We start from the raw sequence: 13002 nt of genomic DNA on the forward strand, positions 1-13002 counted from the left end.
GGCAACCTGAGCCACTTCAGTGGGGACTCATGGGGGGATCCAGCAGAGAGAGCAGAGTTTAACCTCTCTGAGCCCTCAGCACCACCCCACCTCCAGTTCTTTCAGTTCACAGCCTCCCTCCTATTCCCTCCAGCCTGCTTCCTCTATGAAGCCCTCCCAGGTTGAACAAGATCCAGCATAAATGGCAGCCCTCCCACAGGACATTATTTTATTCCCTTCAAAAATCATTTTTCTCAGATTCATCTCCTTTATTCTCTAATATGTCACCTCTGGATTCCCAGAGTGTCCATCAGTCTGGGAGCATATTTTAAGCTAATTATTGGAGGCTTAGTGACAGCTCTGAGTGCTGGCTGCTCATCTTTCAGTGCTCAGAAGGAGGATGCTCTGTTGCATTAGAGCAACTGACTTTGGGTTCAGGACATAACGGGGTCAGGACTTCGCCAGGGGAGGGACACTGTATGAAGGATGGTGGCTGCCACTTCCGAGACAGGAGGGAAGATGAGACCTGAGCCACAGCTCAGTCAGGCTGTCCTGGCCTGGGTCCTGGCTTCTTCCCATGCTTCTGCTTGTGACTTGATCATTTTATGCCAAGACAGTTACTTCTAATTCCCAAGGCTCCTAAGCCATCACTTCTACTTAGGGAGTGTGCTTTAAGCCTAAAAGTTAACATGACCACAAAAAAATACCTAATATTAATGATGCCCTTGGATTTCCACCTGCCCCGCCCCACCATTTCAAGTTTATCCTTCTCCCCCTTCCCCACCCTCCCAACACTCACGCACAGCACCCACTGAATCCCCTCTGGTCAATGAGGGTGTCCCGGCCAGTGAAGTCACTTTTACCAGGCTGTCTTAGAAGAAGTGTGCTTGACCTGGTGGCCCAGGGCTCTCAGACCTCGTCTTAGGATTCTGAGCAAAACCCCCAAAATTCTTTAGACTGTTGGTCCAGAGAGTGGACTTGCTCAGGAAATTCATTCACATCTTCTGCAGCAGCCAGAGTGGCTATCGTACTTCTCCAGAACATCAGATGCAGAGCAGATAAAGGTCTAAGTCTAGCACTTTCAATACCCTGGGAAAGAAAAGAAACCCAAACTTAAACAAGACAGTATCAAGAGGAGGGTGTGTAAACTTAAGCAGACGTGCACAAGTTTCCTTCAAAGAAACTTCCATGGGACACTGGACTGACTAGACCTCCGAGTTCAGCGTGGGAAGGTTCTGTCCCCCTCACTTTTCAGTTGCCCTGACCGGAAGTTCTCCCGTGCACTCCTCCCTCTGCTGTTCATAGTTTGCAGGGCTCTTTCTGCAATCCTTGCTATCTTCCCTCTCCACAAACCCAAGTTTCCAAGCCTGACTGTGCTGCTGCTTTGATATTCGCAGCTGTATCCCTCTTCCCAGCCCTCTACACACCTCGATTCAACGCAGAGCAGATCTAAGGGGACCTCCTTTATCTGGCCAAATCACTGTCCCCCTGCCCTGATCATCCCAGGGCTGCATACCCGACAACTCAGGACACAGCTAAGTCCCAGAGCCTTCCAGAATTGTTCAAACTCACCAGTCCTCAGCCTGGCAAGCTACTTACCCTGCCTTGCTCATCCTTCCCTGCAGAAACCCCAGTAAATGCTTTTGCCAGTGCTTTCCCCTTGCTTCCTCCTCCTCCTGTCTGACCCTGGTGTCTCTCCGTGTGGCCCTGTTTGGCATGCTGTGCTCTGTCCTCTTGGGAACTGTGAGTAGCACACTATCTTTTCAATGACAGTCATCTCCTGATCTGCTGGCCTCACCATACCTAAGTGAAAGCAAAACCCCAGGTACTTTTTAAAACCAGCATGGAGGCTAAAGGCCTTGGTCAAGCTGTGCCCCTCTCTGGGGAGCTATGTCATCCTCTGAAATGGAGATGAGATTTCTAAAGTTCTAGAGAAAAGCCAGCCCTGTGCCTCCCACTATGGCAATGACAGCAGCATCTTCTGCCTTGGGTGTTGACCCCGCAAGTGGTCAGCCTCATGTTGTCAACCCTGGCTCAGGCAGAGGAGGCCAGAACCCGGCCTGTACCATTAGACATCCCCTGTTGTTTTGTGGGCAGAATCTTGAGCAGTGGAAGGAGAGGTGTTGAAGTCCGCCTCTTTCTGGACAAAGACCTGGCCCAAGAGTTCAGAGTCACAAGTTCATGTTTTAGACATGCTGAATAAGCTTAGATTGTTTGATTCAATTCACCTGTTATTTCTGGAGTCCTACTGTGTGTTCCAGACACTGTGTGATCAGGAGTGGTGAGCAGTGGGGCTCAGAGGAACCAAACCATGAAGGACATTGTAGGCCTTGCTAAGGATTTGTTTTACTGTCCTCCTGGCACAGGTAAGTCAGGAAGAGTTTTAAAAAGTGCAATGACATGACTAGACTTATGTTTAGGAGTTTATCCAGACTGCTGTGCATACAATCCTAAGGAAGCTGATGCAGAACTGAAAGAGGAGCAATGAAGTTGGCTTAGATGAAGTTAATAGATTTGCTACTATTAGAGAGAACTGGACACACACGAGATATATTTAGGAGGTGAACTTGGCAGAGCTTGGGAAGGACTGCATGTGGTGGACCAAGCTCCGGCTTGGGCGTTTGGTGGATGTCGGTGTCATTCACTGAGAGGAGGAGCGTGGAGCGAGCAGCTGTCCTCCTTCTCAGGACCTTAGTGTCCTCTCCAGTTCCCTCCAGCTTTCATAATCTAGAATCCTACTTCCCAGAGAGGACATTTCTCTGTAAGAAGGTGGAGGCAATAAAGGGGGAAGGGATGTTTACACTAGTGGACCCTGAGTTAACCTTTGAACGTCTTGTCAGGCTGGCATTCAGTAAAGGCCTGAGGACACGTGGGTCTTGGTCAGAATTGGGCAGAAACCACCCATGATGGCCACCTTGTGTGCTCCTGAGGAGAAGCATCTTTAATATGTAGGCCAAGCTCCATTGCCTCTCAGCCCTGTTAAAAGTGATCAAAGAGAAGATGGATACTGCATGCAAGAATTATTTAGGTCAAACTCCTACTGAGAGGAATTGAACAAACAAAAGACCAGAGGCCAAAACCATTATTCTTTTCTTATAAAGCTAACGAAGGGGAATTCCACACATGCCAGATAGTCTTAGTCTGTTTTAATAAAAATACCATGGACTGTGTGGCTTTGACTATAAACATTTATTTCCCACAGTTATGGTGGATCAGAAGTCCAAGAGTAATGTGCCATCAGGTTCACTGTCTGGGAAGGACCTGCTTCCTGGTTCATAGACTTTCTTGCTGTTTCCTCATATGGCAGAAGGAGCGAGGGAGCTCTCTGGGGTCTCTTTTGTAATGGTATTAATTCCACTTAGGAGGGCTCAACCCTCACGACCTAATCACCTCCCAAAGGCCCCACCTCCAAATACCATCACATTGGGCATCAGGATTTAACATATGAATCTGGGGGGACACACACATTCAGTCTATAGCGCAGATCTCAGAAGGTCTCTGGCTCTGGGCTCCCCCATCACCCAGCTGCAGCTGGTTCAGAAACAGGAGCCGGTGCTTACACTAGAGTGGGGAGGACATGCAGGAGCTGGAGGGTCCTCAGACCTGGGCTCCCACTGACTCTACTGCAGTCAACCCCTGTGATATCAGAGGAGCTGCGATGGAGCCCAGTGCCAGGACACCACCGGTGTAAGTACCACATTGGAGATAGTGTAACGAAGGGCCACCCTCCATGATAACTGGTCCCTGATTTGAGCATTTGATGGAGGTGGCTTGTGGGGAGGACAAACACTGAATCTGCTTCGTCCAAGGCCCATGCAACCACAGTTGCTACTCCTGGAGAAATTTTCTGGTGATGCAGAGGCTGACCCTCCTTTCTCCTTAAGGCATCCACAACAGGTAGGAAGTTCAATCAAAAAGTGCCGGTGGACAAAGTAAGTTAATTTTTATGCTGAACCTCCATTCTACTGGGATGGTGGATGTTCACCCCTTTCCTGGAGTTTGTGGCTAAATTCTGGAGCAGTTGTGTGGTGCCAAGGCTTTAGGGAAGGCCCCATCTGGCCCTGAGTCACCTGTGCTCACAGGTGTCACCTGAGGTGTCTATTGTCTGTCTGCTCTACATTCTTCAGTTCATGTGTGTCCCCACTGAGAAGGCCCTTGTCCTTTCAGGCCCATCAGCCATCTTGACCACCTCAGATTCTCTGACTCTTTGGTTCGAGCACCCAGGAATCATTCAGCTGCTTCAGTGTCCTGGGGGTGCTGTCTGTGGCCCTGCCACTTGTCATACAGATGGTCCCTCTCTGGAGTCTTGCTGGCCTCTCCATCATGAAGTGGGGCACAGTCCCACATTGGGAGACCCCCACCCCACCGAGTTCTCTTGCTCTCTCCCTTTCCCCTCAACTACCTGCGGGGTGAAATCCCTCTCTCTACAAATGGTGATATTTTGCCTGAGGAACCATCACTATTATTATTTCGAAACATTATCCTTCCACAGTGTCTTCCTAATAAGTCTTTGTGTCTCCACGAAGAAGGGGGACACTGGGCTCTGCCCCAGACAAATTGTGCCTAGCCCTGTGGGTGAGACACTCCTCAGGGTCTCTCAGGGATGGCCACTGGACCCTAGGCACTGGGCCAACTTCTCTCCTCCCACCTGGGCACTGCACCCGTCCCTCCGCCCCTCCTCTCCTACCAGGGGCCCAGCAGAACTTTTGTTGAATTCAGATAAGCCTCTGAGTGTCTCACCTGAGTAGGGTGCTTTTGCTGTGGTCTTTGCCTTAAAGGCAGCAATAACTGTGGGCTAGCTCCTGCCCCCAATCTCCAGCCTCATCTGCTTCTTCCTAAGTCACCATCCCATCCCTGGGCCTCGGCTGTCTGCCATGGCAGAGGTTAGGGGTCAGCTGGGTCTAGAATCCTGGGGGCCCATCATGGCTCCTGCTTCTGCTCCCCGTTGTCTCCTGAGACCTTCCCAAGCACACCTCACTTCCACACATTTGGCTGAGGGTTCATGGCTTTATGGGTCAAGTCTCCCGTGAAATGTCAATCACTCCTTGAAGCACAGCCAACCAAGACACTTACAGGCCCTCAATTCTTAAGAGCTGTCTTGGAACTACACCTTGTTCCCTCCAGCTTTGCTGTGGGATCAGAATCCTCCCCTGAGTTCAAATTGCATTAAGCCCAGGTCTCCTGATCGTTTGGTGAGCACTGGGGGCCCTCGGTCTTGGCTGCCTCAGGAAGAGATGTTCCTGCCTGATGGCCCGTGACACCTGCCAAGTGCCACCAGGGCTGCCAGTTTTGGTAAAAACCTCTCTGCCCTGGAGGCAGACCCCTGGCTGCTACTTTTGGAACTGCCCCTTCTCTCTCCTGGAAGACGGTCCATTCATCTAGAAATTCCAAGTCTGGTATAGGGGCTTAAAAATGCCCCTTGATGCCCCTCTTTTTCTGGTATTTTCCTAGAAATGAGGAATTCATCTGGTCTGCAGCCTCTACCAGTCTGCACCACTCCCTTTCTTTGTCCTGCCCTTGGCCCTGGATCTGCTCAGGGCATTTAGTGTTCTGTGGGACTCTCCCCCACGCAGCCGGGGGGAGTCACCCTGAACCTCGCCTCCAAGAGGTTCCACATCACTGTGTATGATTCAACCCAGCTCCCTGTGCCCTCGAATGTCAGGGCTCTCATTCTCGGGTCTGTGATCAGTTCCCTCTGCCTGAGGGGTCTCAGCCAACAGGGTGAGTCCCCACACTGGAGGGTAGGACTCTCAGTCTGACAAATCATGGGTTCCAGAAATTAACCCTATTGTTCTAAACTCGGTTCCTGCCTGCCCCCTTAGTGACATGTCTTCTGGAATAGGTGGCTGGGGATGGGAGGGGGAGAGGAAAATGCCTGCCCAGAAAGCATGCATCAATCATGCAAAAACAGTGTCTACAGCTGCATTAACTTCTGTTTCTGTTTCTTGGGGAAGGGGGTAGGCAGCAGACTGTCGCCTTCCAGGTGTCTGCCGAGCAGGGCAGACGGAGGTGGAAGGTGCTTCTGCAGCGGCCAGTGGAGCACAGGAAGCAGGCACACTCCATTGTTGTACTTCTTACTGACCCCGTGGCAGGTTCTCTTGCTGCAACAGCATAGAATTTGCGTGGGAAAACTCCCTGGGCTCCTCCACCCAGGATGTTCCCTCTCACGGTGACTGTGGGGAGTGGCCCCCTCCTTCCTGCATCTTCCTCCTGCCTTTCTTCTCTTTCCTTTGGAAATACTTCCCCTTCCCCATTCTCTGTGCCTCCTGGAGAGCTGCCAGTGGCAGGACCCCACTTCCACCCCAGTCTCTGTGGGCTGCCTGCAGGACACACAACCCAGACTGGGCCAATCAGATCCCATCTCCTTGGAATTTGACTTCTGAGTGATGGCACGAGGAGGAGAAGGTGGGTGGGGCCAAGTCACCTCACAGTAATTCCCTCCAAGAAAAAGTCCATGGATCCCTGCCACTGTGATCCCCGGACCCACTATCGCTATCCTCCCAGTGCCTGGTTGTTCAGCTCTTCATTCTGTGAGCTACCGAGTTCTCAAATAAATACTGACAAAAAAAATGCAAGCAATAGGATATATTGGAGTATATGAGGAAGCCATTTCATATAAACCTAATTCGGTCTGACTTTGTTTTTTCCAAAAGGGCCTGACTGTGCCCGTTGAGCATGCATTGTATATACATTTCCTATGCCAAGAACAAAGGCCTTTGAGATAAAGGTGCAACTTCCCTCCCCCTCCCAACGTTGGCATTTCCTTAAAGATTAAGCATCTTTCCTTAGGCTAGGAACCGATTACAGTGCTCACCTGTGACCACTCAGCTGGAGACAACAGACCTGCCATCCTGCTGTGTTCACCGAGACAGCAGACCTTCCTGCTATTTCCATCAATCGCTGTGCAGACAGAGCTGTCTCGCGACTATTGTAAAAGGGCCATTTCGATCCTATGTGAAACATCCTGTTTGGGGGTATATGACCACTCTGTGCACCCCACTTCCTTGGTGCCCTTTCTTCCTTCAGGAAGAAAGGCCCCGGGCCATGGTCCTCAGATTTCAGCTCAGAATAAACTCATCCAAATTTTCACTTATAGATTAGTTATGGATTATTTTCGTCAACAATACCCATCTCTTGCTAAAGGTGGTCAGAGTCAGTTTCTGTTGCTTGCATTTAAAAACGTAACTCATAGCCTCTGGTTTATCAGGCATCCTCTGGTTTCCCAGATCCCCTGATGGCCTGCAGGAGCAGGGTGGCTAAGAAGGGCTCTGGAATACTGCCCTCTGGGTACATTGGTCACGAGATGACACGAGAAGGCTGCAGATGGGGCCCACCATCAGACAGCTTCAAGGTGGTGGAGTCTATAAGGCCAGGACCTCTCCTGCCAGAGGCAGCTCTGCATGAGAATCCATCTGACTTTCCCTGGTCTCTGCTCGCCCAGCCTTGAGGCCCCATCCTCCACTCTGAGCCTCAGTGACCCGGCCTGGGGACCCAGAGTGTGCCATAAGGAAGAGCTGCAATTATAAAGACACCAAAGCAGGCTGCAGGACCTGCCTCTGCTGAGAAGGGGCAGCTTGGAGCAGCAGTTAAATTTCGCAACCTGTCTTCCCACTTTGGAATCTGCCTGCTTATATTAGAGTAGTGGTTTTCAACCCTACTCTCCATAAGCTGATTTCAGCTCTTGGTTCCACAGCCCTCAGGTCAGTTCCATCGCATTCAGGTCCTGAGAGCCCTCTTGGATATTCCTCCCTGGGCCCTGCTTGTCCGACAGAAGAGCTTGGACACTGAGAGACAGAGACGAGCTGAAGGGTTAGCAGAAGCAGTTAGTTCCCTAAGAGCAGAGAACAACGATTATAAATGGCAAACTGCCTGTTGGGGTGTTCCTGTTAAGCAGCCCCAGAGTCAGGCCTGTGCTCTGTGAGAGTGAACGCACAGAAAAGCCTGTGGGATGCTGAGCTCTGGAAGAGGAGCGCAAAGGCTGATATCAGCTGAAGAGATCATAGGGTTTAAAAAAAGTACTTAGTTATGCTTTGTTTAAATTTATTTAACTCATGCCTACATTGTGTAATTAAAGATGAAAAATTACACGCTAAATAACGTATAATTTTGGACTGAGGTTCTAGAACAGAAGTCAGCAAACTTTTTCTGAAAAGGGCCAGGTAGTAACTTATTTTAGGCTTTCTGGGCCCCTCACAACTACTCAATTGTGCCGTTGTAATCCAAAAGTAGCTATAGAGAATATGGAAACAAATGAACCTGGATATGTTCCAGTGAAGCTCTGTTTATATAAGTAGGAAGTGGGCAAGATTTGGCTGGTGAGTCATAGTTGTCCAACCCCTGCTCTAGAAACTGAGATTCAATTAAGCAAGAGTACAGGAATCGTTTATAACAGGAACTCATAAATCAAAAGCCACAATTCACTCAAGGAAGCTTTTCAAGCTGCACAGATCAAACTTTGAAGCAAATAGTTTTACAAATCCAAACCTAAAATTCTACAACTCCAATTTGTGGTGAAACAATCCAGGGCTCTATAAAGATGTTAGGAAACCTCGCTCTCCATGGCTAATGTTGGTTTCTTGACCCTTTAGAACAAGAATATATGAAATCAGGTACAGTCATGCATGCTTAACGATGAGGAATACCTTCTGAGGGATGTGTTGTTAGGCGGTGTCCCTATTATGCCAATATGACAGAGTGTACTTACACAAACCTAGATGGTATAGCCTATTGCACACCTAGGCTACGTGGTACTAATCTTTGAGACCACCATCGTATATGTGATCCATCACTGACCAAAATATTGTTAAGCAGTGCATGAATGTATTCCTTTAAGTGAAGCATCTTATGGACAAATGGCCTTTAAATAGTCTCTTGGATTGTTTTTGCCATATTTTAGACAATTGATTCTGAAGTGGAAAAATATGTTGAGGTGGTTAGCATTAGAACTAATGTTTAAGTTATTTTTAATACTGTTAGAAATTTTAACAATCATTCTTAGTGAAGGATAAAAACTTAGCAAACATTGCGTAATTCAAGAAAAAGAACTGGTCTAAGACTGGAGATAGAAGCGTAAGTTTGTCGTTTGGTGTTTTGGTTGCAAGTGACAGAAAACCCAAATCAAATTGGTTTAAGCCAAAAAGAGAATTTACCAGCTGACGTATATGGCTAGATACATGGGATCAAATATCACTGGGACCCAGTCTCTCTCCATCTCTACTCTGTTCTCCATGTCGACTTCCTTCTCAGGCTCTATACAGTTGTCAGATGGCTGCCAGCAGCTATACAGCGGCATCCTCCAGGTTCAAGTTTAGTGAAAAAGAGAGAATGCCTCTCTCCCCAAAGTCCCAGCAAAAATCTCATTGCACCTCAGTGGCTCTAGTTGGATCCCATACCCATCGCTAATCCAACCAAGGCTGTGGCCAGGAGTTTGCGGTGCTCCAGCTGCCCCATCCCCTACTGCAGGGCACCCACGGGGCAGAGTAAACTCTGCTTGAAGCACATGGGCTGATTGCTGTGGATCAGGATGGTTCCCCAGAGGAAAATGAGGGCAGGCTGAATGGATTCTGAATGGCAAAACCAAAAGCTGCACCCACAGTTTAGTTTGACCTACAATTGAGAAGCTCTGTTGGCCTTCTTCATGCTTGCTGTCAGGCGTGATTTTCCTCATGGCCATGCCTTGGCATATTGTCTCCTACAACAGCCAACTGCCATTTCATCTGACCTCAGCGGAGAAAAGGTCCAGGTCAAGCCTTCCTGCTTAGCCTACTCCACACACAAAGATGGTGCATCCAGTGGGGCCATCATGTATTATATACGGAGGGGCCCAACACCTTTCTCCTCCAAAAGTGCCTGCAGCCTGAGAAACTGCCTCAAATTTGGGATTAGAAGTTTATGTGTGAAAATGTAATAGATGAGTTTTAATTCCATCAGGTGTTTGAGGAAAGATCCTCGGTTCCCAGAGAGACCCCATATTCTTAAAACAAATTCCTCTCACTGCTTGAGGTAATTGCTAGAGCTAGATTTCTGTAACTCAAAATATGGAGTCATAAATAATTATTGTGAATGTGTAGTGTGTATTTTGCAAATCTTGGGCTTGTGTGATTGGATGGTGGTGTGTGGCAGGATGATTCCAGCTGGAGCAGGAGGGTGAGGCCAGTAGCTGGGGCAGCTGAAGCTGTTTGAGATTTGTTGGGTACAACAGTGGCTTTGGTGTGAGAGATGGTGGCAGGATCCAGGCCAGGCAATGAGTGGAGAGACCACAGTCTGTGGAAGTCACTTCTGAGGGGCGGGAGGTAGAGGATAAGGAGCAGTACTGGCTTGGCTCCTCATCTGAGCTGCTGAGGGGGTGGGGACTACACGGACAGCAGCAGTGACTGCAGGCCACAGGGTGAGCACAGAAAGGACTTGTGAAGAGAACCATGTGAAATAAAGAGTGTCAGGCCCAGAAGAGAGGACTTGAAGATGAAGAGTGAGGAAGGTTCTAGAATACAGTGAACAGGCAGCCAAATGAAGTGGGGAACAGGAGACCATCTTCATGATTTACCTCAGTTGTGGAGCTAAGCCTGTGCCATCTTTCCTCACACTCTAGGGGAGTTAATTGTCCACCTAAACAGTCGGCGGGGTGGAGGAGGGGTGGGGGGAGGAAGGGCGAAGTCAAGAAAGGCAAGACCTTCAGTGTGGGGAGGGCAGCGTCTTGGAGAATGCCCCTTCTTCCGTGTTACCCCAAAAGTGGCAGAGAAAAGAGAAGTCCAACAAGAACCCACCTTTGCCCCTGCTTGCAGGACTGTGGCGCGGGGTTGTGGTGGGCAGGACAGGCAGCCCCTGCTCTGATGTCCACCAGCCAGGCCCTCCTACAGCAGTGAAGCCTGTGCTGCTCGCTGTGGAGATCCTCGTGGATGATGACACCTGCTATCCATCCACCTTGTACCTTGTGCAGCCCAGAGAACCACACATTTCGTGTGTTCAGGGGAACCCAGCAGACGGTGGAGTGCATGCCCTCCTGGGGCTGAGCAGTCTCACCTTCACTTCCAAGTGACTGTTGAGCCCCTGGGTGCCATTTGTAGAGGACCCACGTTTCCTCTCAGGGGCAGGCTGAGGAAGCCCCTTGGTGTCTACCCTCTCTGGGCCATCTTCCCTGGAGCCTTGTCCTTCTGATCTCCAGACCCAGAGGGTTCGCAGGTCTCCATCCAGCATCTCCTCGAGCCCCGCGGGCTGTGGAACAAGACTGTCTAGGTTTGAACCTCAGCTCCTGCATTTGCTATGAGCCTCGGGCAAAGAGCTCACCCCATCAACACCTGCGTTTCTTGATCTATAAAATAAGGATGTGGATACTAGTTTGCAGCGAACATTAAATAAGATAATACAAAAAAGGTGCAGCAATTCAACATAGTTAAGCATTTAGTAAAGCTAGGTACTCAGTGACCTTTGACTGTCTTCCGACCTTGGCTTTCTGTCACAACCCAAATCAAGTCTGTCTTCTCCCTGGTCAAGCATCTCATTGTTGCTTTTCTCAGTGCTCCCTCTTGGACCAACTTCCAATGATGTCTATGTGCGTCCTGCGTGTTTTTTGAACTTTGAGACCCAGCGCCACCCATTCGAGAACATGACACCATCACGAGTAGCTGGCACTTGGTTTGCTTGGGACTTTGTGGAATAGTGTTTGTCTCGTGTTTTCGAGGAGGGCCTGTCAAGTGTCCTCTGCCGAATGAGGGTAAGACGATGCCTTCCTGGACCCGTCTCTCTAAAAGCTGAGTTGTTAGATGTTTCTGGGTGTTAGGGAGACAAGCACCTAAGAATTAGAAGCATTTTTTCCTCAGTCTCTCACTGAGGCTTTGCTGCACCCTTGAGCCCTAGTGGCTGCTCCCAGGTCAACAGTAATACCCTTTCCCTCATGACTTCATTAATGCATCTCAGGGCCATGTTGGTTGGGCTGCTTTTGCAGTACTTTCATCGCAGCTCAGCCAGTCACCAGAAATCAGCTTTCGAAACTGAAAAGCCTCTTCAGCCAGAGCCTCCCCCTCACCCCCCTCCTTTCCTGCTCCCGGGAACTAGGCTTCCCGAAAGTGAGCTCCTGCCACACCCTGACAGGCTGTGCCCTGATTCGTCCCTTAGTGTCATGGGGTATCAACTTCTCTGCAATTACCCAAACTTACCAAATTATGACTGGAGAGGGCTGGGGTGGGGCAGTGTGGGTGGCGGGAGTCTGTTGCAGATCCGCAGCTGGAGCCAGGAGGCCCCACCCTCCTCAGAGCCAGGCCGGGGATCCCTGCCTACCTCTCACTTTTATTATTTTGGCGGGCATTGAGAAGTTAATCTTTCTCTACTGGAGCGGCTTCCCTTTTTTTTCACCCTGGGAGGACGCCAACAGGAGACCTCCAGTTGCCGTGAAGTCTGCCATGACCAGCTGTGAGCACCCCGACTTCCTGGTGAGTACTGGTAGAAGAGAGAGGGAAAGAGAAGAGGGGGTAGGCAGAAAGGGAGAGAGAGGCCCCGAGGGGCCAGCAGGGAGTCCTAAAGCCCCCATTCCTTATTAGTGCTAAGGACCAAGCCTCACAGTCTAGACAAGATTTTAGGTGATTAAACAGGGGTGGCGGCCGCCCTCCAACCTGGTCCCCACAGGCAGAGATTTCTCCAGGGCTGACCCTGTGGATGAACCACAAGGACTGAGGAAGAACTGGAGGAGCCGCTTTGCTCTACCTTTGACCTTAGGTTTGTCTCTGTTGAATCCAAATATTTGTTTTCCAGGGTTCTCAGTGTTACAATTTCTTTGCTCAGAAGCCCTTTCTGAACAAAGCAAAGGGAAGGAGAGAGGGAAGCAGAGAGAGAGAACTAATGTTTGCTGACAACCCACATGCCCCAGGCACTTCATGTACTTGGCTTCCTTCCCTCCAAGCCAATGCCACAGGCACCTCTGTTCCCATTTGCCTGATGAGGAACCTGAGACCCAGAGGAGTAGAGTCACAGTGACCCATCTGGAGGCTCGCAAGCTAGTCCTGGGCCCACCACCTCTCCCACCTGTTTTGG

At 49.8% G+C, this 13002-nt stretch overlaps 1 protein-coding gene and 1 long non-coding RNA gene across 10 annotated transcripts in view; one reads left to right on the plus strand and one right to left on the minus strand.

The window, feature by feature from the left end:
- Nucleotides 1–232: 232 nt before the first annotated feature.
- LOC139045709 (uncharacterized) lies at nucleotides 233–12268 on the minus strand. The gene is made up of 3 exons (XR_011504683.1): nucleotides 12132–12268; nucleotides 10743–11287; nucleotides 233–1068 (listed from the first exon to the last, which is right to left on the minus strand). It is a non-coding gene; the product is annotated as an uncharacterized lncRNA (long non-coding RNA).
- Nucleotides 12061–13002, plus strand: part of LOC106829996 (solute carrier family 23 member 1-like) — a 50691-nt gene continuing 49749 nt past the window's right edge. For 3 of the 9 annotated variants that reach the window (XR_006534687.2, XR_011504673.1, XM_070514048.1), the window contains exon 1: nucleotides 12078–12404. Coding sequence is in view for 7 of the 9 variants with exons in the window: in XM_070514048.1 (XP_070370149.1) it covers nucleotides 12138–12404 (267 nt within the window). In the remaining 2 variants the exon portion in view is untranslated. Of the gene's footprint in view, nucleotides 12405–13002 lie in introns of all 9 variants that reach the window. The other 6 variants (XM_044780808.2, XM_044780777.2, XM_070514039.1 and 3 more) reach the window with 6 other exon arrangements.

Source organism: Equus asinus, chromosome 1 (genome assembly GCF_041296235.1).
Source record: "Equus asinus isolate D_3611 breed Donkey chromosome 1, EquAss-T2T_v2, whole genome shotgun sequence".
NCBI lineage: Eukaryota > Metazoa > Chordata > Mammalia > Perissodactyla > Equidae > Equus > Equus asinus.